We start from the raw sequence: 27121 nt of genomic DNA on the forward strand, positions 1-27121 counted from the left end.
ATAGCTCAAAATTCCAATGTGACAAATCCATTATTTTAATTTTTTCTTTAAAATAGTAGTACATTTCATAAAATATAGAGTAGATACATGTATAAAAAAATCAAAACACAACAGCCAGTTACATCATACTTGTACCAATGCAGTTTCAAACATGATATGTGTGTCAAAACCCTTTATTCAATGCATTTCACGGTCCATTGCTGCTTCCTTAGGATTGGGTCATTGATAATGTGTGTGCACAAAATCTGTTGGTTTATCTGAAATACATACATATAATGAGACATATTATCTCCAAATATCATCATAAAGAAAGTACTGTATATACATAGCAAAAAGCTTCAGTACTTATAACTGAATGGTTTACAAAACAGGTAAATGGTATCTGCAACTAAAGTATAAGATCCCTTTATGGCTAAACTAGACCGATTTTAGTCACAGATACCATTTTCTTCTTTTGTGAATTCCACTTCTCCTTCTTAATTTCTTTCATGTCTTCTGCTTATGTGATGGGTGGTCTTAATGATCAACATAGAGGTATAGGAGTAAAAAGGAGCAGGAATAATCCTGACTTTCACATAAAAGAAAGGATAAGAGGCATAGGAAATCGGAGAGGGTAAAACTACATATGGCTTTTAAAGGAAAACTCCAGATTTGCATGTAACCTCAGCTGCATATACAATATATCAGTATCTACTGATAATTTTGAGATACAATTGAGATCAAATAGCCCCAAAGACCTATGGGCTCATTATTTGATTTGAGGGAAGGACTTCCAAGGTTATATGCCTTAGGGAATATTGCCTATGCCATGCAGAACACAGGAAAGGCAGAGGGAACTCAGACAGCTGAATGCATAGCTAAAGACCTGGTGTAAGAGGGAAGGATTTGGGTTTCTAGAGCACTTGGTTGACTTTTCATTGGGTTACAACCCATATTCTAAAGATGGTTTGCACCTAAATTGAAGGTTGTCTGCTGTGCTTTGGGAGAAATTTATAGGATGGATGGGGGAGTATTTAAACTAAGACTGGGGGGGAAGGGAGAATTAGAATGTAACAGGGCGGACAAGTCAGACAGGGGTCAGACACTAAAGGAGGATGGAACAGGTAAACATTGGGAGAGGGCTTTGGCAGGTAATAAAGTGTTTCCCATGTTACAAACAACCATTAGCAATTATAATACTGTTTGTACTACTAAAGATATGCAAAATATAAGTACAAAATGTGACAATGAATTAAAGTGTTTGTTTGTTCACCAATGCCAGGAGTCTGCCAAAAAATTAGAAGCGTTGGAAATGTTGGTGCATGAAAAGAACTGTGAATTAATTGGTATTGCTGAATTGTGGCTTCATTCTTCACATGATTGGGCTATTAATATTCCTGGCTATGCTCTCATTTGGAGAGACGGGGTAAAATGACAAGTTGGCAGTGTCTGTGTCTCATGTGAGAGTGTAAAGCGAGTGCGACAGAGGACTTTGTTGATGGAGAGTGTGATGAGGCTGAAGTATTATGGGTGAAACTGCATATGAGTGTGCATATTTCAAAGCTAATTATTGGAGTTTGTTATAGGACACCCAGTGTTAATGAGGAGGTGGAGACTCAGCTCCTTGCACACACAGAAAAGGCTGCAAGGACTGGGATAGTGATAACAATGGGGGATTTTAAATACCCTGAATTGACAGGTGTAATGGCACTGCTGGAACAGTAACAGGATATAAATGTATAAATCTAATATAAGAGAATTTTAGGGTACAGCTTATAGAAGCCCCAATTAGAAATCATGCTCTGCTGGACTGTTATCTTCAAACATTGGAGAGCTTATTACTAAATTTTATATAGAAGAACATCTGGGTAGCAATGGCCATAACATGATTTAATTTAATGTTAACTGGAAACAAAAAGCACATACTGGAAAGATAAAAACACTAAATTTAAGAGAGCAAATTTTCCAAGGCTGATTGCTGCTCTCCAAGATTTAGCCAGAGAGAGAATGCTGTCATTAAAGAACATAGAACAGAAATGGGCATGCTTCAAATCAACTGTATGTAAACACACTGCAAAATTTATTCCCATAGGTAGTACGTTTAAAGGGCTAAAAATAAATTCTATGTTGTTCATGACTAAAGTTGAAAAAACTATCAATAATAAGAAAAGAGCATTCAAAAAATCTAAAACGGAAAAAACACTATCATCATTTAAATTGTTACAAACAATATAACAGAACATGTAAAAAGAAAATCAAGGCAGCAAAAATTTCACACAAATGACAGGTTGCAAAAGAGTAGGACAAACCCCCAAAAATTCAAATATGTAAATGATAAAAAGTGCAGATTTTTTAAAATCCGAGTTGCTGGGACGAGTGGTGAGGCTGCTGCCTGGGAAGCGCAGTGTACGGCATAAATCTGGTGAAGAAACAAGCCATCAACTACACAGAATTTTCCTCTCTGGACAGGGGATAGGAAATGAATGTCATGTGCTTTGGTGACCCACAGGAATCTGAGGTCTTAGTGGGCAGCCGGCATGAAGTAGTGAAAGCTTTCAACTGTGAAAAATCTAAATTTACAGAATTTCATGAATGGAGAGGAGGAGAGGGAGTTTTCAGAGGGCTTGGTGTCGTGGACATTTTTAAGACCTCAGAGGGTATCCATACCCATACGTATTTCAAACCCACCGACAGGAACAGCTATATCCCGACAGACAGCTACCATCATAATACATGGTTAATGTCAGCAACCCTGCAGCCAATCCAGCAGTCTGGTGAATGGAAATCCCTACTCTTCTCCCTCTTGGGGGTGCTGACAGCTCAGCAACCCTGGATGTAAATAGAATGGGCATCAGGGGGTGGTGAGGGTGTCCGCTGCTAGTTCATTTTTTATGTTTTTTATTTAAAGGTGAACTAACATTTTAAAGAGTATTATATGTTATCCCATCATTTCATATTCCTGATATGTGTATGTAGTACCATGTACTGTACTTGTGTTAAAAAGTATCCTGTTCTCTTGTATTGCTTCCTTTGTGTGAAATTCTTGGTGTTCTGGCCAGTACCCTTGCTTTTCTATTTCAAACTGACCATGCTAGGCAGTAGAGCATATCCATTACAATGTGGTCAGCTTTCTGGCTGTGCTGGGAGCACAGCCTGCCTGCCCTTCAATGGCCAGGACTTGTGCGGACACGCTGCCCTGCACAGCCATTCACTGGGAAGAACAGTGTAGGGCTGTTTGCCTTTTATTTCTATTTTAAACTGAATGGGTTGCTACACAGGGTGAGGATTCACATAGAGTTGTATGTGTAACAACTGAGATCCTAAAGCTAAACTCCAGGCATATGAAAAAAAAACAATTCATACAGGTATGTGTATATTGGAGCAATTTTAAACTGATGTGTACTTTGTGGGCTTTTGCCTTACAAGTGTGTTCTTCTCCAATACTGTGCAATGCAGGTTCTGTTTCCTGCTGCTGCCATTTCCAGTGCTGCTAGTTCCAGATTCTCAGGCATCCTTTTTGGCTATTGCATGTGCACAGGAGTTACATCATCCCCAGAACCTGGTTCATTCCCAACATTTTACAGATCCTGGTAATGAGCTGAGAGTGTATACTGCACGGCACATGCATGTCACTTCTTCCAAAAATCATGTGTAGACAAGGAACATGATGATAGGGGTAGGAAGCAGAGTGACCAAGAGATGAGCCCATTGATCTGCTTCTTCTCCATCATTGTTCAATTATTGGCTGAGGGCAGGGAATGGACATTTTAACCACTTCCTGTCCGGACACTTTTACCCCCTTCCTGTGCAGGGCAATTTTCAGCTTTCAGCGCTATCACACTTTGAATGACAATTGCGCGGTCATGCAACACTGTGCCCATATGAATTCTTTACCATTTTTTGAGACCGATAAAGATTTATTTTGGTGATGATATTTATTCACCACTGGGATTTTTACTTTTTTTGCTATATAAATGAAAAAGTCCAAAAATTTTGAATAAAAGTGTTTTTCTTATAAAATTTTGCAAATAAATAATATTTCATCATAAATCTTGGCCAAAATTTATTCCGTTATCTTTTTAGTAAAAAAAAAAATAAGCCAAATTAGTTTATAACCAAAAATGCTAATTTTTAAACATTTGTTTTACATTTTTATTTTTTTTTATATTATAATTTTTTTTTTTTTTTTACATACTGTCACCCTCACAGTACAGTGTCACCATGGTGACACTGTACTACTTGTGGGGTGTGATGAAGATTTTTTCTTTTACACTGATTATTTTTACACCCATATAGGATGTAAAAGCAATCATTTCTCTTTCTCTCTGTCTGCATTCTTGCAGCCATTGAGAACTACTGAGTGAGCTGTGATTGGTCACAGCTTGTCACATGGTACAAGGCTGTTGTGAATAGACTTGTACCATGTGACCTCTGTGATCATTCACAGATTTCACACGTTGTAAGCAATGATGTCACAAGTGACATCTTGCTTACTACTTTGCATGTGATCACTGATTGGCCAATCAGTGATCACATGATTGGGACCTCGTACAGAGGTCCCATCCGACGATCGGTGTTTCACTGTGTCCGGAGGACACAGCGGGCACCGGATCGTGGTGCTGCGCGCTCCCAGGGAGCGTGCACAAGCAGGGTGCGGGGAGGCCATTTATAAACGGCCACCCGACCCTGCACTGCCACCGTCTGGCCGTTAATATGCAACGGCCGGATGGGAGGTGGTTAACAGCTGATGTTTTTGGCTTTTGATGTTTTTTTCTTCAGCTAGTAAACCCCCCCAGCATGCACACATAGACTGTAATCAACATTTTTTGGCAGGGACATTTTTTGGCTGGAAAAAAAACTCAGCACTAATGGGGTTTTAGAGGAGTTTTTAGCTGTAAAAACACTCTAACGCTGAAAAACGCAGCAAAATGCGGTAAAACAACGCAAACCGGTGTTTGTGGGCTTTTTTTGCCCAAAAAAAATCTTTTTTGGTCAAAAACGCTAAAAAACGCAACCACAGAAAAACTTGGGAAACCGCCGCTAAACGCTAATGCAAAAACGCTAAAAAAAGCTGAAAAACTCCTGTTTTTAACGTGACTTTACACAGCTAACATTACCAGTGTTATCAAAATGGCCAATGTGTATGAGGACTTAGACGTATTGCTAAACTGCAGAAGAGAAAAGTCAGGCCTGTAGGATGGCTGTGCTCTCTGGCAGGTGTAATCTCAGGACTGAATAGACATAAATATAAATCCTTTGGCAGGGAAACCAGCTTTTATAAATCTACTTAATCTGTGTATTTAGCTTTTTGCCTGGAGCTCAGCTTTAAATGACAACTGTCCAAACATTTGTTTTTTCAATTAGTGGACAAGACAAAAAGATGAAAATACATGAATATTTGCTTCGCTGTCTCTACATCTGTAATTGCATATGTGCTGTATGTGCTATTGTTATGCTTTCTATTTTTCTATAACTTTTTTTGCTAGTCAGGAAGAAAAATGTCCAGCTGTGTTACGGGCCATAAACTATCATTTCAAACAGAACATCATTTAATTTCACAATTCACAACTCTCCCCTATAAAGCCTGGCCATCTGCCAGAGGATCATATTAAGCAGCCAGGACATGTATTGATTAAGCAGAAATGCTTCCTTTGGCTTCCAGGAGCAGCAAGGTCATCCTAGAAATTCTCAGTTTCAGTCATATTTTGCTCAGACACTGTCACAAATAAAAAATCCTTCATCCTGAGTTCCAAGCATCTGTCAGTGACCGAAATGAAAGGAACTGGATCCCCACAGGACATCCAAACGCAGAGCAAAAGCTGTGAGAAGCATACATTAAATTAGCTGAAGTAGCAATAGTAGAAATTATAATGACTTCACAAGAGCACATAACAAAGCTGGCTGACAGCATTTTGACCGTGGGGAAAAATCATTCTGTGTTGTTCAGGTACAAAACACCAAAAGACATCACACCTGTTTAGCTACATACTGCTGAAAATCAGATTTGACATAGTATAAAAGACCTCAGTTTTAACAGGTATTTTTGTGTGCAGGATATTATTTAAAATTGTTAAATAAAAACCAACTTTTCTCAATCTTTTTAACATGGAGAACTCTTGAAATAACTTTTTGGCCTGGGAACCCCTGTTAATAATGACTATTTCAACAGTTCAGGGTACTGTTCCTTATATTTGTGGTCAATGGGAAGAATGCCCATTATAGATGGCTAAATAAATCAATGGTGTCAGTGGAAACTTCTCCAAAAAACAGAAATGGCTTATTGGGATCTCTATCAACTTCTAATAAAAACATAGGGTTCCATGCAACCCTGGCTGACAATGTTGCCCTAAATTATATATATTATATTCAAGAAGACACTGGCAGGATGACCATAAAACTCACGCAAAAAGTTTTATTGTATTACTAATATGATTGTATTACTATAGTATTTAGTGTTTCCCGTCTAATTCTCTAGTATCCATAGCAGTGCTGCTTTCCATTCCTCTTCAGATAGAATTGTTCTTTTAAAATGTCATTATGTCACCAGGCTAAACACAAAATACAGTCATAAATTGTGTGATTGTTCAACATAAAATGGTTGGCAGTTATAGCTTTAACCTTAACACATACAATTAAATGTAACGTGACTGTCAGTTTTTTAGTTAATTGATTTTTTTTGTTCAAATCCATCTAAATGTTAACATTTTAACCTAATAATTAGCTTTGACATTTTCCCTGTTTCTTAGTGACAAAATGTTTCCTGCCTTTGGTTTTGGTGCCAGAATACCTCCGGATTACAAGGTAAAGCATTACTAATTTCATAGTTGAACTGCATTTACTGTATGCTGGGTTTACAATATTCATTTTGAAATTAGATCTCAACTTTAACTAATAGATATAAAAAATTATAAATGTTTGGATAAGAATTACAGGCATATTCTATGTTTGAACTAAACAATTCATTAGAAATAATGTTTTGTGTGTCTTTTAATCTGTAAGTCATAATGAAATATAAATACAGATATCGTTAGGATTGTTGGTATAAATGATCAGACAAATATGAATAACAAGTGAATTGTGTTCAGTTATACTTTTAAATCATGGTGGTTTTTAATTTTATAAAGTCACAAATTTCCATACCATAGTGACAAGTACAATAGTTCTGACTTCACACAGTAGCTGATTCTCTCCAGTAGCTGGGTTCAGGGGCGGAATGGCAACTCATGGGGCCCCTGGGCAATAGGGGATCATGGGGCCCCTGTGTCCTTGCCCAAACTCAAAAAAGCCTATGAGAAAGGTACCAGGGGCATCTCATGGGGCCCCCTACTGACCCCGGGCCCTCGGGCAGTGCCCCAGTTTCCAAATGGTCAGTCCGCCCCTGGCTGGGTTGCTTACTAGACATAGAGTAGTGACCTGGTCTGTTCATTTTAATTGCTAGTGTCTTGATTGCCTTGGAGATAAATTGAAGACCAGAATTTAGAGAGTGGTCACTACTGTGGTAGGACTGAATTTGCTTTTAACATTGAAATGAGAATTGGACCACATTTCATAATCTGTCTTAACCAATCAATCTATTTTATTGCTTGACATAAATTGAGTGACTTTTGACTGTTTTCTATAGGTTACTGTATCTAAAGCCCAACTACAGCCCAAACATTTTATTTTGTTTTGGATAGAGTAAGGAAAAATGATAGCTTCTGCCAGGCTTTTATTGCCTTCTGTGTCCTTGTTACAGAAATGTGTCCCCTCTCCCTGTTAGTACAGCAGGTGATGGGAAATCTCTCTGGTGGGGCACAGGCAAAACATATTTGAACATAACAAACTTAAATAGGTTTTAGTTGGAATTATGCTGTAAAAACACAAAGAATTTAAAAAATAAGGCTGATAAAATTATTTTCAAAAATGTGGTTAATAAGCTAAAATGCATTTCTCAGTAATATATATATATATATATATATATATATATATATATATATATAAAGGTCATGTTGCACCCATTTTCAATTAAATGTGATAGCCTTGCATCACTTAAATTCAACCTAGATTATATGGATTTGTATGGTTTTAAATTGAGGGTAGTATAGGTTTTCCAAATATCCATTAGTGCACTTTTACTTCTTGTTTTTTTGTGATCACAGGGTTCCAAGGTGAGTGGGAGTGGCCAAGAACCACTGGGATGTAAAAGTGATTGGACAACTCTAAATCAAACTGATCTTTTTGGCATCATAGTTTTGAGTCTGTTAGTTAAATGTAAAAACAAGCTAATTGCTACTGTTGCAGGATTTTTTTTTTAGCCCTTTCATTGCTATAACATATGGTACATGTCATTAGAAGCAAAAGGGTTAAAGGATAAGTTCACATTTTAGAAAAAAATAATAAATGCACATTTATTATGCAGGTAAAAAATGTGCATTTATTATTTTTGTCTGCAGGAGTCGGTAAACCATTGCACCAACAATCAGCAGATCGCTGGTGCCATGCAAGTCTCCTGCAGACCTGTCAGTATATCTGTTTGCTCATATGGGAATTACGAGCAAGCTGATATACTGACATGAAGATTGAATGAATGTGTTAATCGAGGACTACAAGCTGTCAGCCGCTAAGGCTGTTGGGGCTTGTAGTCTCTCATTCACAGATGACTGTGAATGAGTGACGTTGCCATGTAGGTGGAGCCCTGCATGGCCACATTTTTTAAAAATTTGACAGTTAGCAAGGAGAGTGAAGATCCCCCCGCTACTGAGGATGATTACGTTACACTCTGAATATGGGTGTAACATGTTATGAAAGGTGATCTTATCTTTTAAACAATGGTGACTAATGTTGAACTGCAGCCTCATCATTCAGTGTGTATATAAAATATTATTTACGTGCGCTTCGCAATGTCTTTGTCTCAAGGGACATCTTCCTGGGGCATCAGAGTAGCAGGGTGCAACCAAATGGGTTACCCAACACCATACCTCCCAACTTACTGAGATGGAAACAAGGGACACCTATTTGCAAAACTATACAGGCATAGGACACGCCCCATGCCACACCTTCCTTAAAGGAGAATTACACCCAAAAAATTGTCGGTTAAACCCACAAGCAGTGTTTGGACTGCTACTCTTCCTTTATATTGGCTTTGGAAATATCTAAATGCAGTAATTTAGAAAGTGGATGAATGGTTTAGCATTGTAAAATATTCTTTGATAGATATATAGTGCATTTTATATATAGCTATATAGATCAGACCAAAATGAGGCAGAAAGAGGGCCAGAGGACTTTGTTCCAAACGAGGGACAGTTGGGAGCTATGCCAAAACAAAGAGGAAGCAAATGAACCTTTCTAGCATTCTGTCAGCAGTCAATGTTTTCACACAGCAGCAGGCACCACAGTGAAAGAACAAGAGAGAAAGTGCATGTGTTTGTGGGAAGCCTTGGAGACTTATAATAATGTATTGATAGGATATGTAAGTGGATGCAAATCTTAATAAATGACCTTAGAGATAAGAAGATAAGAACACTTGGAGGCCCAGATATAAAGCATTGGCATCTTTGAAAAACACAGTTCTGTGCTCTTCTCCTATGTTCTCTGCAATGGTATAAAGAACTACAAAAAACTAATGGGACTTACTGGTACAGAAAAAGGACAACCTCATATTACTGTATGAAACATATTTATTGAAACATATCTTCCATAAATTTACCATAAAAACAGTATGTGGCTAGTTAGCTCAATAAATTACAGCATTATGTATAATGACATCTAAGTCCCCCAGAGGTCGACGCGTTTCAATTATTAGCTTCCTCAGGACTTCGAAAGAGTTGGAGGCAAAGAGGTCCAATGACCTAGCTGGAAGATACATATATGCACATATATATAACATTAATCAGACAATTATAATTATTGAAAAACTCTTACGAGACACCTTCTCCACAGACATGTCAACATGAGCAGTAATATAGGGCAGCAGCATCCACACAATGGTCAAAATGGTCATGGATGAACATCCGCACACACGGTCACCTCCCCTCGTACCCCACTAAATTAGGCCCTGTAAACAGACCAAATGATTATGTTCCATCCTAAGACAGAAAAGGGGGGGAGGAAGGGAGAAAAGGGGAAACAAGAAAAGTCCCAAATATGACTCAAAATGAGTGACTCACTCACAAAAGAGGCAGACAGCAGATCTATCCACATGCCGGTATCATTAATATGTGATACATCTTGTGCACACTTTCCATAGAGCAATCTAAATATTACAATAACAAATCAGTGGGAATAACCATATTCCCCATCATCCTACTAATACTATTCAATATCCAATTGACAGACTCATACCTGGTTATCCCAACACAGAGGAAGAAGTAGGAAAGGTCTACCATCGGACAATAATTATGCAGCATCAATAGATTGCTTTAACATCCAATAACTCTTTTGTATCAGTCACTAAGAGAATCCACATATGGTTCATGTAATTACATAAATATATGGCCGTACTCAATAACCAATAATGTCCCCAGCTCAAAGTCCTCCATACAACAAGCATCTGTCATAGAGAGAAAACAGGTGGCGCACACACCTAGTGCATTATCCAAGATTTATTGTAGGAGTGAAAGAATAATAAAAACATACTCACAGACGAAGCATGTATCTAAAAAGCATAGAAAAATGACAATGGCCACAACAGCAGGCAAGGTGTTCTCACTGTCAGTGCGGTCAAATATCTGACACGTTTCGGGGACGAATCCCTTTATCAGAGCTGATGACCAACCTCTGATGCTGATGTATGATGAATGGAAAGTAAGAGCCTTGCTGTTGAGGCATCAAGGGATTCGTCCCCGAAATGCGTCAGAAATTTGACCGCACTGACAGTGAGAACACCTTGCCTGCCGTTGTGGCCATTGTCATTTTTCTATGCTTTTTAGATACATGCTTCGTCTGTGAGTATATTTTTATTATTCTTTCACTCCTACAATAAATCTTGGATAATGCACTAGGTGTGTGCGCCACCTGTTTTCTCTCTATCCAGTGGCTGATTTCCCCGTCTGAGGAGGGCTGCACCCCTGGAGCATTTCCTTTGGTTGTCACTGTCCTGGTACCCTTGGCTTCCCTTTTGGCTGTGCATATCCTGAGGCACTGGAGAGTACATACGATAAGCATCTGTCATACCTATAATACACCATATAATGGCAATCGCCCTCTGCGTGTGTCTTTACTTGCGGGCGCCAAAAATGGCATCTGTCAGGGCATTTAAATGATGTCATCAAACAAGGCCAGAGCAATCCACCCAGTGGGCGTGAACCGCCCATTCCGCAGCAAGCGCGCAATGGTATGTGCATAATATGCCGATGGACAATTTATGTCCAACACCGCAGCCTGCATCTTTTTCTAGATGTAAAATGCATGCACAGTATGGAATAAACATTGTGGTGTTTTTGGGGCAGCGAACAGTGATATGCTCTCTCCATTATCAATAGCTGCCTTAAGCAATTAACACAAACAAACGTTAAAAAAAAAAGGTTTATTCTTAACTACAACAAAATCGGACGCTTGCATTGGAGTGCCTTCGCGCAGGGTGGCGGTGGAGGCAGCAGCAATGGAAGGCCATACAGCACCCTATCACAAAATGGAACCCACCAACAGTGTAAGGAGACCTGAAAGTGGCACATGGCGCAGGGTGGCGGTGGAGGCAGCAGTATTCGGAAGACATACACAGGACTAGTTTAAAAAGCGGAAGCCGTCAGCAGCGTGAGCAGACGACAGAGGCACATGGCGCAGGGTGGCGGTGGAGGCAGCAGTATTCGGAAGACATACACAGGACTAGTTTAAAAAGCGGAAGCCGTCAGCAGCGTGAGCAGACAACAGAGACACATGGCGCAGGGTGGCGGTGGATGCAGCAGTATTCGGAAGCCAAACACAGGCCTCGGTTAAAAAGCGGAAGCCGTCAGCAGCGTGAGCAGACGACAGAGGCACATGGCGCAGGGTGGCGGTGGAGGCAGCAGCAATGGAAGGCCATACAGCACCCCATCACAAAATGGAACCCACCAACAGTGTAAGGAGACCTGAAAGTGGCACATGGCGCAGGGTGGCGGTGGAGGCAGCAGTATTCGGAAGCCAAACATAGGCCTCGGTTAAAAAGCGGAAGCCGTCAGCAGCGTGAGCAGACGACAGAGACACATGGCGCAGGGTGGCGGTGGATGCAGCAGTATTCGGAAGCCAAACACAGGCCTCGGTTAAAAAGCGGAAGCCGTCAGCAGCGTGAGCAGACGACAGAGACACATGGCGCAGGGTGGCGGTGGATGCAGCAGTATTCGGAAGCCAAACACAGGCCTAGGTTAAAAAGCGGAAGCCGTCAGCAGCGTGAGCAGACGACAGAGGCACATGGCGCAGGGTGGCGGTGGAGGCAGCAGCAATGGAAGGCCATACAGCACCCTATCACAAAATGGAACCCACCAACAGTGTAAGGAGACCTGAAAGTGGCACATGGCGCAGGGTGGCGGTGGAGGCAGCAGTATTCGGAAGCCAAACACAGGCCTCGGTTAAAAAGCGGAAGCTGTCAGCAGCGTGAGCAGACGACAGAGACACATGGCGCAGGGTGGCGGTGGATGCAGCAGTATTCGGAAGCCAAACACAGGCCTCGGTTAAAAAGCGGAAGCCGTCAGCAGCGTGAGCAGACGACAGAGGCACATGGCGCAGGGTGGCGGTGGAGGCAGCAGCAATGGAAGGCCATACAGCACCCTATCACAAAATGGAACCCACCAACAGTGTAAGGAGACCTGAAAGTGGCACATGGCGCAGGGTGGCGGTGGAGGCAGCAGTATTCGGAAGCCAAACACAGGCCTCGGTTAAAAAGCGGAAGCCATCAGCAGCGTGAGCAGACGACAGAGACACATGGCGCAGGGTGGCGGTGGATGCAGCAGTATTCGGAAGCCAAACACAGGCCTCGGTTAAAAAGCAGAAGCCGTCAGCAGCGTGAGCAGACGACAGAGACACATGGCGCAGGGTGGCGGTGGATGCAGCAGTATTCGGAAGCCAAACACAGGCCTCGGTTAAAAAGCGGAAGCCGTCAGCAGCGTGAGCAGACGACAGAGGCACATGGCGCAGGGTGGCGGTGGATGCAGCAGTATTCGGAAGCCAAACACAGGCCTCGGTTAAAAAGCGGAAGCCGTCAGCAGCGTGAGCAGACGACAGAGGCACATGGCGCAGGGTGGCGGTGGAGGCAGCAGCAATGGAAGGCCATACAGCACCCTATCACAAAATGGAACCCACCAACAGTGTAAGGAGACCTGAAAGTGGCACATGGCGCAGGGTGGCGGTGGAGGCAGCAGTATTCGGAAGCGAAACACAGGCCTCGGTTAAAAAGCGGAAGTCGTCAGCAGCGTGAGCAGACGACAGAGCCACATGGCGCAGGGTGGCGGTGGATGCAGCAGTATTCAGAAGCCAAACACAGGCCTCGGTTAAAAAGCGGAAGCCGTCAGCAGCGTGAGCAGATGACAGAGGCACATGGCGCAGGGTGGCGGTGGATGCAGCAGTATTCGGAAGCCAAACACAGGCCTCGGTTAAAAAGCGGAAGCCGTCAGCAGCGTGAGCAGACAACAGAGGCACATGGCGCAGGGTGGCGGTGGAGGCAGCAGCAATGGAAGGCCATACAGCACCCTATCACAAAATGGAACCCACCAACAGTGTAAGGAGACCTGAAAGTGGCACATGGCGCAGGGTGGCGGTGGAGGCAGCAGTATTCGGAAGCCAAACACAGGCCTCGGTTAAAAAGCGGAAGCCGTCAGCAGCGTGAGCAGACGACAGAGACACATGGCGCAGGGTGGCGGTGGATGCAGCAGTATTCGGAAGCCAAACACAGGCCTCGGTTAAAAAGCGGAAGCCGTCAGCAGCGTGAGCAGACGACAGAGACACATGGCGCAGGGTGGCGGTGGATGCAGCAGTATTCGTAAACCAAACACAGGCCTCGGTTAAAAAGCGGAAGCCGTCAGCAGCGTGAGCAGACGACAGAGACACAGGGCGCAGGGTGGCGGTGGATGCAGCAGTATTCGGAAGCCATACACAGGCCTAGGTTTAAAACTGGAACCCAGCAGCGTGAGCAGACGACAAAGACGCACATGGCAGAGGATGGATCTGGCAGCAGTATGAGAAGGCGGTACAGGGGCCCGTGGCACAGTGTGGTGATGGGGGCTACAGCAACTGGATGCCAGAAAGTGGCCGATAGGGCTATATACTGCATGGAATTATAAAGTTGTAAAGACAGCGGCCTATTTGTCCCTAATAACATGTTTGGGGCATGATTCATGGCGGATTTAGTCAGTTGTGTCAGGAACTGGTGGTTTGAAATCCAGACTAATCCACGCCTGATTCATTTTCACAAACGTGAGTCTCTCCACACTTTGGGTGGACAGTCGTGTCCTCCGCGGAGTTACAATACCTCCTGCCGCACTAAACACGCGCTCCGATGCCACGCTACTGGCCGGGCATGACAGCCTTTCAAGGGCAAATTCAGCTAGTTGGGGCCAAAGGTCAAGTTTCGTTGCCCAGTAGTCAAGGGGATTGTCTACCTCGGTTGGCAGGGTGCTGTCCAAGTAGGCCCAAGCCTGTTGTTTGAGGTCCTGCTCCAGGTCCACCTGATGCTGCTGCTGCTGCGGCTGGTTAGTAGTTTCCTCACTGCGCTGGTGAAGAAAGCTACTCATCATCGACTGCAGACTGAGGCAGCCGCTGCTGGTGGAGCTGCCACTGCTCCTACCACCCCACCCCTCCCCTGCTGCCATGGCAGCGGAACGTGAGCGCACAGGGCCCACAGTGTCTGAGGATGGACGTTGGCGCAGAAAGGCAGAGACCAACTGACTACATAGGTGGTTTTTATAGTACTTTATTTTGGCCTCCCTCTCAGCAGGTGTGAAAAAGGCCACCACTTTTGAACGGTAGCGAGGGTCCAACAAGGTGGACAGCCAAAAGTCATCCCTCTGTCTGATGGTTATTATTCGGCTGTCGCTACGCAAGCAACCGAGCATGCTATGGGCCATTTGTGCCAAGGAATGCGAGGGACTCCCTGCCTCCATCTCCACAGCATACTGCCACGGTGCGTCTGGGTCCTCTGTCTCTTCCTCCTCCTCTACCAGATGCTCCTGCTCATCCACTCCTGTCCGCTGAGTGGAAAAACCACCCATTTCACTCAATAATTCCTGAGCACCAATGTCCTCCTCTACCTCCCCCTCTTCTTCCTGTCCTGCCCCCACAGGGGTCATGTGGCGTTGAGATCTGTGCGCCACGTCTACCGCACCCTGACCAGCCATTGTTAACAGCATTTGTTCCAGGACGTGCAACAGAGGAATGACGTCGTTCATCCCATAGTCCTGCCGACTCACGAATAGCGTGGCCTCCTCAAAGGGCCTGAGCAAGCGGCAGGTGTCACGCATGAGCTGCCAATGGCTGACATCTAAGTTACACAGGGGAGTACCTTTATCCGCTTGTAACATCAGGAAATCGGTGATGGCCTTTCGCTGTTCGTAAAGGCGGTCTAACATATGTAGGGTTGAATTCCACCTTGTTGCAACGTCGCAGATCAGGCGATGCTGTGGAATTCCGTTCTGCCGCTGCAGCTCAAGGAGGGTGTGCTTTGCGGTGTAGGAATGGCTGAAATGCATGCAAAGTTTACGTGACATTTTAAGGATGTCTTGCAGTGGGATGGTGGATGTTTGGCTTTAACCGAGGCCAAACACAGGCCTCGGTTAAAAAGCGGAAGCTGTCAGCAGCGTGAGCAGACGACAGAGACACATGGCGCAGGGTGGCGGTGGATGCAGCAGTATTCGGAAGCCAAACACAGGCCTCGGTTAAAAAGCGGAAGCCGTCAGCAGCGTGAGCAGACGACAGAGGCACATGGCGCAGGGTGGCGGTGGAGGCAGCAGCAATGGAAGGCCATACAGCACCCTATCACAAAATGGAACCCACCAACAGTGTAAGGAGACCTGAAAGTGGCACATGGCGCAGGGTGACGGTGGAGGCAGCAGTATTCGGAAGCCAAACACAGGCCTCGGTTAAAAAGCGGAAGCCGTCAGCAGCGTGAGCAGACGACAGAGACACATGGCGCAGGGTGGCGGTGGATGCAGCAGTATTCGGAAGTCAAACACAGGCCTCGGTTAAAAAGCGGAAGCCGTCAGCAGCGTGAGCAGACGACAGAGGCACATGGCGCAGGGTGGCGGTGGATGCAGCAGTATTCGGAAGCCAAACACAGGCCTCGGTTAAAAAGCGGAAGCCGTCAGCAGCGTGAGCAGACGACAGAGGCACATGGTGCAGGGTGGCGGTGGAGGCAGCAGCAATGGAAGGCCATACAGCACCCTATCACAAAATGGAACCCACCAACAGTGTAAGGAGACCTGAAAGTGGCACATGGCGCAGGGTGGCGGTGGAGGCACCAGTATTCGGAAGCCAAACACAGGCCTCGGTTAAAAAGCGGAAGCCGTCAGCAGCGTGAGCAGACGACAGAGCCACATGGCGCAGGGTGGCGGTGGATGCAGCAGTATTCAGAAGCCAAACACAGGCCTCGGTTAAAAAGCGGAAGCCGTCAGCAGCGTGAGCAGATGACAGAGGCACATGGCGCAGGGTGGCGGTGGATGCAGCAGTATTCGGAAGCCAAACACAGGCCTCGGTTAAAAAGCGGAAGCCGTCAGCAGCGTGAGCAGACAACAGAGGCACATGGCGCAGGGTGGCGGTGGAGGCAGCAGCAATGGAAGGCCATACAGCACCCTATCACAAAATGGAACCCACCAACAGTGTAAGGAGACCTGAAAGTGGCACATGGCGCAGGGTGGCGGTGGAGGCAGCAGTATTCGGAAGCCAAACACAGGCCTCGGTTAAAAAGCGGAAGCCGTCAGCAGCGTGAGCAGACGACAGAGACACATGGCGCAGGGTGGCGGTGGATGCAGCAGTATTCGGAAGCCAAACACAGGCCTCGGTTAAAAAGCGGAAGCCGTCAGCAGCGTGAGCAGACGACAGAGACACATGGCGCAGGGTGGCGGTGGATGCAGCAGTATTCGTAAACCAAACACAGGCCTCGGTTAAAAAGCGGAAGCCGTCAGCAGCGTGAGCAGACGACAGAGACACAGGGCGCAGGGTGGCGGTGGATGCAGCAGTATTCGGAAGCCATACACAGGCCTAGGTTTAAAACTGGAACCCAGCAGCGTGAGCAGACGACAAAGACGCACATGGCAGAGGATGGATCTGGCAGCAGTATGAGAAGGCGGTACAGGGGCCCGTGGCACAGTGTGGTGATGGGGGCTACAGCAACTGGATGCCAGAAAGTGGCCGATAGGGCTATATACTGCATGGAATTATAAAGTTGTAAAGACAGCGGCCTATTTGTCCCTAATAACATGTTTGGGGCATGATTCATGGCGGATTTAGTCAGTTGTGTCAGGAACTGGTGGTTTGAAATCCAGACTAATCCACGCCTGATTCATTTTCACAAACGTGAGTCTCTCCACACTTTGGGTGGACAGTCGTGTCCTCCGCGGAGTTACAATACCTCCTGCCGCACTAAACACGCGCTCCGATGCCACGCTACTGGCCGGGCATGACAGCCTTTCAAGGGCAAATTCAGCTAGTTGGGGCCAAAGGTCAAGTTTCGTTGCCCAGTAGTCAAGGGGATTGTCTACCTCGGTTGGCAGGGTGCTGTCCAAGTAGGCCCAAGCCTGTTGTTTGAGATCCTGCTCCAGGTCCACCTGATGCTGCTGCTGCTGCGGCTGGTTAGTAGTTTCCTCACTGCGCTGGTGAAGAAAGCTACTCATCATTGACTGCAGACTGAGGCAGCCGCTGCTGGTGGAGCTGCCACTGCTCCTACCACCCCACCCCTCCCCTGCTGCCATGGCAGCGGAACGTGAGCGCACAGGGCCCACAGTGTCTGAGGATGGACGTTGGCGCAGAAAGGCAGAGACCAACTGACTACATAGGTGGTTTTTATAGTACTTTATTTTGGCCTCCCTCTCAGCAGGTGTGAAAAAGGCCACCACTTTTGAACGGTAGCGAGGGTCCAACAAGGTGGACAGCCAAAAGTCATCCCTCTGTCTGATGGTTATTATTCGGCTGTCGCTACGCAAGCAACCGAGCATGCTATGGGCCATTTGTGCCAAGGAATGCGAGGGACTCCCTGCCTCCATCTCCACAGCATACTGCCACGGTGCGTCTGGGTCCTCTGTCTCTTCCTCCTCCTCTACCAGATGCTCCTGCTCATCCACTCCTGTCCGCTGAGTGGAAAAACCACCCATTTCACTCAATAATTCCTGAGCACCAATGTCCTCCTCTACCTCCCCCTCTTCTTCCTGTCCTGCCCCCACAGGGGTCATGTGGCGTTGAGATCTGTGCGCCACGTCTACCGCACCCTGACCAGCCATTGTTAACAGCATTTGTTCCAGGACGTGCAACAGAGGAATGACGTCGTTCATCCCATAGTCCTGCCGACTCACGAATAGCGTGGCCTCCTCAAAGGGCCTGAGCAAGCGGCAGGTGTCACGCATGAGCTGCCAATGGCTGACATCTAAGTTACACAGGGGAGTACCTTTATCCGCTTGTAACATCAGGAAATCGGTGATGGCCTTTCGCTGTTCGTAAAGGCGGTCTAACATATGTAGGGTTGAATTCCACCTTGTTGCAACGTCGCAGATCAGGCGATGCTGTGGAATTCCGTTCTGCCGCTGCAGCTCAAGGAGGGTGTGCTTTGCGGTGTAGGAATGGCTGAAATGCATGCAAAGTTTACGTGACATTTTAAGGATGTCTTGCAGTGGGATGGTGGATGTTGTCTCTTGGAAACGGATTCCAAGAAAGACTGCTGACGGAATCCGTGAAGAGGAGTAGCAGGAGAAGGAGCATCTGAACGAGCGGAAGATGCCAACGAGCGACAACTCCCCTCAGCAGAGGTGTTGGAGCCTTGACTGGCTGATAGAGGGCGATTGACGTTGGGTGACGGAGCAAGTAACGGAGCGGGTGATGGAGCGGGGGCTGGGGCAGGCAGAACCGCCGTATCTTTATCCCAGGCCACCGAATGGCGACGCTGCATATGCTGACGCAACGCTGTAGTCCCAACATGGGCCCCCTGGCCACGCTTGACTTTCTGGCCACATAGTCGACATACGGCTACGTTTACTTCCTCGGGCGGCTTGACGAAAAATTGCCACACCGCCGAGTAGGAAACTTTGCCCCCGCTACTCCTCACTGGCTGACTGCTACTTCCTCCGTGCACACCGGCACCACTACTGGCCGTGGTGGTAGGCTGCAGTGGAGCTGGTGCTCTACTCCGTGGCCGTTTGCCTCCACTGACACTGCTGCGACCCTGCTGCCTCCTGGGCAACCCACCGACTGTTTTGCTCGCTGGCAAGCTGGCACCCTCTTCTCCTGATGATACGGAAGCAATAGCCTGATGACGACGAGGCTGCCAAGTGCGATCAGCCTCATCATCATCAATTAGGGTCTCCGCGTCACTACTAGCCCCCTCGGCTGCGTGTGGGTCAGGAGACAGACCTGTCTCTAGACCGGCTACCGAGCCACTCTCCTCACCAGTACTTCTTCGCCTGGCTGCTGAAGAGGCGGATGTCTCCCCCCGTTCCTGACCGCCCTCTGTTAGCTCTTCCTCACTGTACAGTGGGGCTGAGCCCACAGCATGCGATACTTCGCTTGGTGAGGGAACACCAAAGGACAGGGGCAGGTCGAGGACACGTGATTTCAGTGGGCTTGCTCCCGGGCCATGCCAACTAACGGTTGTGTCTGACGTACCCACCGACCGTTGGCTGTAGGTGTCAGAGGTGACCTGGGAAGAGGAAGACGACCGAGTCAACCAATCGATGACGGCAGGGTTGTCGGTGGAGACACGACCGCTGGATGACACCGGGAGCACTGGCCTCTGGCTGCGACTAGTGCTGCCTCGACCCCTTCCTCTGCTGCCACGTCTGCTCGCTCCTGAAACATTGCCTCCTCTGCCACTCCTCTGCGTGTTGTCTGACATACTCTTTAATTCAATAAGCACCCCAAAAATAAAACCGGATTTAACTCTTTGAACGTACAATAGTGGTTGTGAAGCAGAAAGTCAGTTTATTTAGCACAATCGGTCAATTGCAGCTTGCCGTTGGCTGTAAACTGTACGTTTATGTCACTGGAATGCACTAATCACCCAAAAAATATTACCGCCACCCGGCGTGTATATGGATTTAACTCTTTGAACGTACAATAGTGGTTGTGAAGCAGAAAGTCAGTTTATTGTACACAATCGGTCAATTGCAGCTTGCCGTTGGCTGGAAACTGTACGTTTAGGTCACTGGAATGCACTAATCACCCAAAAAATATTACCGCCAGCCGGCGTGTAAATGGATCTAACTCTTTGAACGTACAATAGTGGTTGTGAAGCAGAAAGTCAGTTTATTGTACACAATCGGTCAATTGCAGCTTGCCGTTGGCTGGAAACTGTACGTTTGTGTCACTGGAATGCACTAATCACCCAAAAAATATTACCGCCAGCCGGCGTCTAATGGATTTAACTCTTTGAACGTAGAATAGTGGTTGTGAAGCAGAAAGTCTGTTTATTTAGCACAATCGGTCAATTGCAGCTTGCCGTTGGCTGGAAACTGTACGTTTATGTCACTGGAATGCACTAATCACCCAAAAAATATTACCGCCACCCGGCGTGTAAATGGATCTAACTCTTTGAACGTACAATAGTGGTTGTGAAGCAGAAAGTCAGTTTATTGTACACAATCGGTCAATTGCAGCTTGCCGTTGGCTGGAAACTGTACGTTTGTGTCACTGGAATGCACTAATCACCCAAAAAATATTACCGCCAGCCGGCGTGTAAATGGATTTAACTCTTTGAACGTACAATAGTGGTTGTGAAGCAGAAAGTCAGTTTATTTAGCACAATCGGTCAATTGCAGCTTGCCGTTGGCTGGAAACTGTACGTTTATGTCACTGGAATGCACTAATCACCCAAAAAATATTACCGCCACCCGGCGTGTAAATGGATCTAACTCTTTGAACGTACAATAGTGGTTGTGAAGCAGAAAGTCAGTTTATTGTACACAATCGGTCAATTACAGCTTGCCGTTGGCTGGAAACTGTACGTTTGTGTCACTGGAATGCACTAATCACCCAAAAAATATTACCGCCAGCCGGCGTCTAATGGATTTAACTCTTTGAACGTAGAATAGTGGTTGTGAAGCAGAAAGTCCGTTTATTTAGCACAATCGGTCAATTGCAGCTTGCCGTTGGCTGGAAACTGTACGTTTATGTCACTGGAATGCACTAATCACCCAAAAAATATTACCGCCACCCGGCGTGTAAATGGATCTAACTCTTTGAACGTACAATAGTGGTTGTGAAGCAGAAAGTCAGTTTATTGTACACAATCGGTCAATTGCAGCTTGCCGTTGGCTGGAAACTGTACGTTTGTGTCACTGGAATGCACTAATCACCCAAAAAATATTACCGCCAGCCGGCGTGTAAATGGATTTAACTCTTTGAACGTACAATAGTGGTTGTGAAGCAGAAAGTCAGTTTATTTAGCACAATCGGTCAATTGCAGCTTGCCGTTGGCTGGAAACTGTACGTTTATGTCACTGGAATGCACTAATCACCCAAAAAATATTACCGCCACCCGGCGTGTAAATGGATCTAACTCTTTGAACGTACAATAGTGGTTGTGAAGCAGAAAGTCAGTTTATTGTACACAATCGGCCAATTGCAGCTTGCCGCTGGCTGGAAACTGTACGTTTGTGTCACTGGAATGCACTAATCACCCAAAAAATATTACCGCCAGCCGGCGTCTAAATGGATTTAACTCTTTGAACATACAATAAGTAACGATTCTATGTCCCTGAGTAACGATTCTGTGTCCCTGAGTAACGATTCTGTGTCCCTGAGTAACGATTCTGTGTCCCTGAGTAACGATTCTGTGTCCCTGAATAACGATTCTGTGTCCCTGAGTAACGATTCTGTGTCCCTGAGTAACGATTCTGTGTCCCTGAGTAACGATTCTGTGTCCCTGAGTAACGATTCTGTGTCCCTGAGTAACAATTCTGTGTCCCTGAGTAACAATTCTGTGTCCCTGAGTAACAATTCTGTGTCCCTGAGTAACGATTCTGTGGCCCTAAAGTCTCTGTGGCCCTAACTCTGTCCCTCAATACACAGAGGTCTGTCTCTCTTGAATGACCGGAGGCTAATGGAGAATTCGAAGATGGCCGCGATTTATAGCTCCACCATTACACAGTGCTGGCTGGCTGGCTGCTGATTGGCTAATGCGATCACATGTCATGATTCATGACTCATGAATGCATTATGGGTCAGCGCGCCTTGTCTGCGCGCCTTCCCAGAGATCCCCGCCCCATCTTCTCTGTCCATTTTCTCCTGTCGCCACACATGTCGCCGCCATCTTTGGGAAAATTCGATTCGTGCATCTGAAGTTTGCTAATCTTCGGATTCGTCGCAAATCAAATTTTTCCAAATCTTCGAAACGAATTCCACTTCGTCATGTTCGATTCGCTCATCTCTACTGACAACTCATGGGGCCCCTGGGCAATAGGGGATCATGGGGCCCCTGTGTCCTTGCCCAAACTCAAAAAAGCCTATGAAAAAGGTACCAGGGGCATCTCATGGGGCCCCCAACTGACCCCGGGCACTTGCCCCTGCCTTGAACACACCCTAATGTTTTCCTATGTGTCCATGTACACATCTTTGTTTACAGTTGTTTACAGGCATTTGAGTTCACAGTTGTTTATTTGAACGCAGAAAACTTGCGTTCGGCAGTCGATTTTATCAGCGTTTCAAACGCAAAACACTTGTAAATGCGGCTAAACGCGCCAAATCGCGCTCATAAGCATTTGCATTTGAAAAATGTTGTTAACTCCAGTTCCCGATGCTGTCCAGAGCCTTTTTTCATCATGTAAAATGCATGCAAAGCATTTTCAAGGTACTCAAATGGACAAAACACTGAAAACAGGATGTTCCTACCAAGCTTGTCACACATTGTAATGACCAATTCACACCTCAGACCTCTCCCACCCTTGGAAACAAAAGATATGTTAATGACTGTTCACACCTCAAATTTCTCATGAAGACCCCCTTCCTGGTGGTCTTAATGACCCACTCCACCAGACATCTTTCCCACCCTTGGAAACAAAAGAAATGTTAATGCGCAACTCACACCTAAATTAATCTCAACATATACTGCTCTCTCTGCTTCTACTCTCTGTATTTCTCTGAAACAGTCTGAAATAGTTAATAATTTACCACTTTTCAGTGCATTCTGGGCATTTGGGAGGTTCTCCTGTGCTTATCTTTAAAAAACGCTTCTAAACACAAATACGCATAAACACATTATGCAAACGCGGCTAAACAGACTTTTTTTTAACCTATGTTTTCCAGCAGTCAGTTTCCATCATTCAGACGTGTCCCGTGTACATGGAGCCTTAGCTTTAGATAGTGTGGGAAGGTGTTAGAGCCCCTGTCACATTTTTATTTCTATCTGGGGCTCTGTTAGAGAGATTTATGCTCATATCCTGTCCTACTGACAATGTTTTATCAGACAGGAAGAGAGAGAAACATAAATAGAAATGCTTTTCTTTAAAAGAGTAATGGAAGGCTAGAACCCCTCTCAAATGCTGGCTTGACATGCACCAAAGGAGCCAAAAATACAGACATCAGTTGCAGCACATTTAAGATAATGACCCTTTTACTTTATAAAGCTAGACACACTAACTTTATATTTGCATCAGGTCCACTTGTGTGTTAATGCCACCTTTCTAAACAATAATATATATAATATAACGAGCAACGGTTAGGAGAGACAAACTGACCATAAACTCTAAATTGTTGATTATAATTTATTTTATCATTTGATTATCATGTTGGTTTTACTATTTATTGCTTTATTGCTATAGTGCTATGTGCATTTTCTATGCAGTAACTAAATGTATTTAATAATTATAGAATTATTACTCTTACAAATAAATGTTTATACAATGTAATGGATGTTGTATATCTGCTTTGTTCCTCTTTTTTCATTAAGGTTTCACATGACTTTGCAATAAATTTTAATGAAGACAACCCAGAATGTGCAGGTAATATTAAAGTGTATATCAAGGCAAAATACAGCATATACATACGAGGGGTGTTTAAGTCAAATCGGGACTTTTAATTTTTCAGGTATAAAAAGGGATGCTAGCGTGGTAGTACTACACCCAGTAGTAGATGGCAAGTGTGTCCTATTACTGATAGGCGCATATGTCCCAGGCCAGTCCAGAGACCATTAATCAAGATGGCAGACAACAGTGTTAGTGCATGCATGGAACAGCGTGTGGTGATGAAGTTTCTTGTGAACAAAGGCGTAAAACCCACAGATATCTACAGAAGACCTCAAGCACAGTACGGTGATGGGACGCTCAGTCACAGTAAAACATTTGAATGGTGTAAACGTTTCAAAGATGGCCGCACATTCGTCAGTGATGATCCCGGCCATGGTGGTTCCAGGCCTACAGCAGTCATTCTTATGAACTTTCAGCATGTAGAATGCCTAATCCAGGATAATCGATGTATGAATTGTGCGAACACAATGATGACGAAGTTAAGCAGGCTGTCTTAGGATGGTTCAGGCGCACTGACAAGCCTTTCTATGCTGAAGATTTCCAGGCATTATTTAAACCCTGGGATAAGTGTATAAATGTAGCAGGGGAGTGTGTCAAAAAAATAAATGCAGTTTCCACTCCTTAAAATGTGTTTTTTTATTATATAAACTCAAAAGTCCCAGTTTGACTTGAGCGCCTTTCGTATATTTATTTTTGTTTCCCTTTAAACATACTGCAAGCATGGAAAAATTACTGATGACGAGCCAGGAATATAGTATGCTCCTACCTTTCTCTATAGCATGACAGCACTGTGGATTTTTGGCTGGGAATGTCTAAACAAGTGTTGTCAGTCCTCCACCAATTTCATTTCAGATACATTACAAAGACCATAGACATCTCCTCTTCTCTCTGCCCCCACTTTAACTCCATAACACCTCTTTTGTGCTTGGGAGATTTAGAGCCCTAAAGGTGTTTATTAGGAAAACACCAGTCACGTACCTGGTCAAGGCCAAGCTGATGAGGGGGCTTTCACTCACATCTCCTGTCCTGTTTTTCCTGGAGGTGGTGACAGGATATAACAGGGCATGGAGTGGCGCGAGTGCCTTGTAGGAGATCCTGGCTGGAAGAACTTTGCATTGGCCAATCAGTGATCACATGAATAGTAGTAAGCAAGATGTCACTTCTGACATCATTGCTTACTACATGTGAAATCTGTGAATGATCACAGAGGTCACATGGTACAAGGCTATTCACAACAGCCTTGTACCATGTGACAAGCTGTGACCAATCACAGCTCACTCAGTATTTCTCAATGGCTGCAAGAATGCAGCCAGAGAGAAGGAGAATGTTTTGCTTTTACACCCATAAAGGCTGTAAAAGCAAAACAATCAGTGTAAAAAAAAAAAAAAAAAAAAGAAGAAATCTTCATCACCCCCCACACGTAGTACAGTGTCACAATGGAGACACTGTACTGCTAGAGTGACAGTATGTTTAAAAAACAAAAACATAAATAATAATTTTAAAAAAAGTAACAAAAATTTTTAAAAAATTATCATTTTTGGTTATAAACTAATTTGGGTTATTTTCTTTTTACTAAAAAGATAACCAAATAAATTTTGGCCAAGATTTCTGAAGAAAGATTATTTATTTGCAAAATGTTATAAGAAAAACACTTTTTTTCAAAATTATTGGACTTTTCCATTTATATAGCAAAAAAAAGTTTTATCTGTCTAAAAAAAATGCTAAAAAATGCATATGGGTACAGTGTTGCATGACCGCGCAAGTGTCATTCAAAGTGTGACAGCGCTGAAAGCTAAAAAAATTGGCCTGGACAGGAAGGGGGTAAAAGTGTCCGGACTTGAAGTGGTTAAATATGCAAGTGGGCGCCAAGTATTCACGCTTCCTCACGCTAATGTGCATGCACACGTGCATGGGCATGCACGCAGGTTAGGGCATGTCTACTTGTCACTCGAAAATTGTTATGAGCATGCGCACATCTTCACGCACGACCATGCATTCAATTTCCCTGACAACCACATTTCCTTGACTAACTAGACTTTTGCTTTAATTATGTAATATCCAGAAAAAGTTTTGGAAATAAACAAAAATTATATTTCTTGCACAGAAGAGAAGAAAATTTAAAAATTGCAACCCATTTTTCCAAGTACAAGGATTACATGCCAGTGAAATTTATAAATCTGAAATCCAGGCTAAACAGTATTGTCTAAATACAGAAGCATGTGTATTCTTTGAATATTGTTGTGCTTTATGTATTTCTTCCAAATCTGAACAGTAATCCAGCAGGAAACTCTTCTTGCACTTTGCTTCTCTGCAGGGGTTTCCTGTAATAAAGACCAGTCACTTCTGCTCTCTCTCCTTGTGCAGAGTGACTGGTCTTGCATCCACCCCCCTGTAGTTTTCTGCAGGCAGCCTGTAGAGCTTTCCCCAACCGTAGAAACATTGAAAAGTGACAGCAGAAAAAGTCCAAGTGGTCCATCGAGTCTGCCCTTTTTTTTGTGTAGTTTTTTTTTTGGGGGGGGGGTGTTTGTTTTTCTTGTTGTTTTATTTTTTTTTGTTAGCTTTTTTGTCTGAGTATAGATCTATGTCCCAAGCACATTTGAAGCTATTTACTGTTGACTGGCTCACTGCCTCTGCTGGAAGTTTATTCCAAGCATCAACTACTCTTTCATATAACAGTACTTTCTGAGATTAGTTTTGAACTTTCCTCCAGTTAGTTTAAAGTCATGTCCCCGTGTTCTTGTGGCTTTTTGTGAATAAATGTAATTGAATATTTTTTTTGTGCATGGAGTTCAGCATCGATATCTTAAACATTTCGCAAACTTTTATGGCAATTCCTCTTAAGCTGTTTGAAACTTTTGTACCACCCTGGTCTGTTAAGTATTTACAAAATAAATGTTTATTGCATTTTTTGTCACAGGTACTAAATTACAAAGTTTATTGCCCTCTCAATTTTAATTAGATATTGATTAGTTTATGCTTCTTCTAATGCCACTTGGCAGCTGTAAGAATGATTTCACTGAGCTCAGTAAATACAATCA

At 44.6% G+C, this 27121-nt stretch overlaps 1 protein-coding gene across 1 annotated transcript in view; it reads left to right on the forward strand.

Annotated features, from left to right (window-relative positions):
* CPNE4 (copine 4) overlaps positions 1-27121 on the forward strand; it is a 560705-nt gene that overhangs the window by 495974 nt on the left and 37610 nt on the right. The window contains exons 12-13 of the mRNA XM_089652053.1: positions 6726-6780; positions 24008-24059. Coding sequence (XP_089508179.1) covers positions 6726-6780; positions 24008-24059 — 107 coding nt within the window. The remainder of the gene's footprint in view (positions 1-6725; positions 6781-24007; positions 24060-27121) is intronic.

Source organism: Staurois parvus, unplaced genomic scaffold, assembly GCF_062004578.1.
Source record: "Staurois parvus isolate SC_StPar_1 unplaced genomic scaffold, SC_StPar_1.0 ptg000670l, whole genome shotgun sequence".
NCBI lineage: Eukaryota > Metazoa > Chordata > Amphibia > Anura > Ranidae > Staurois > Staurois parvus.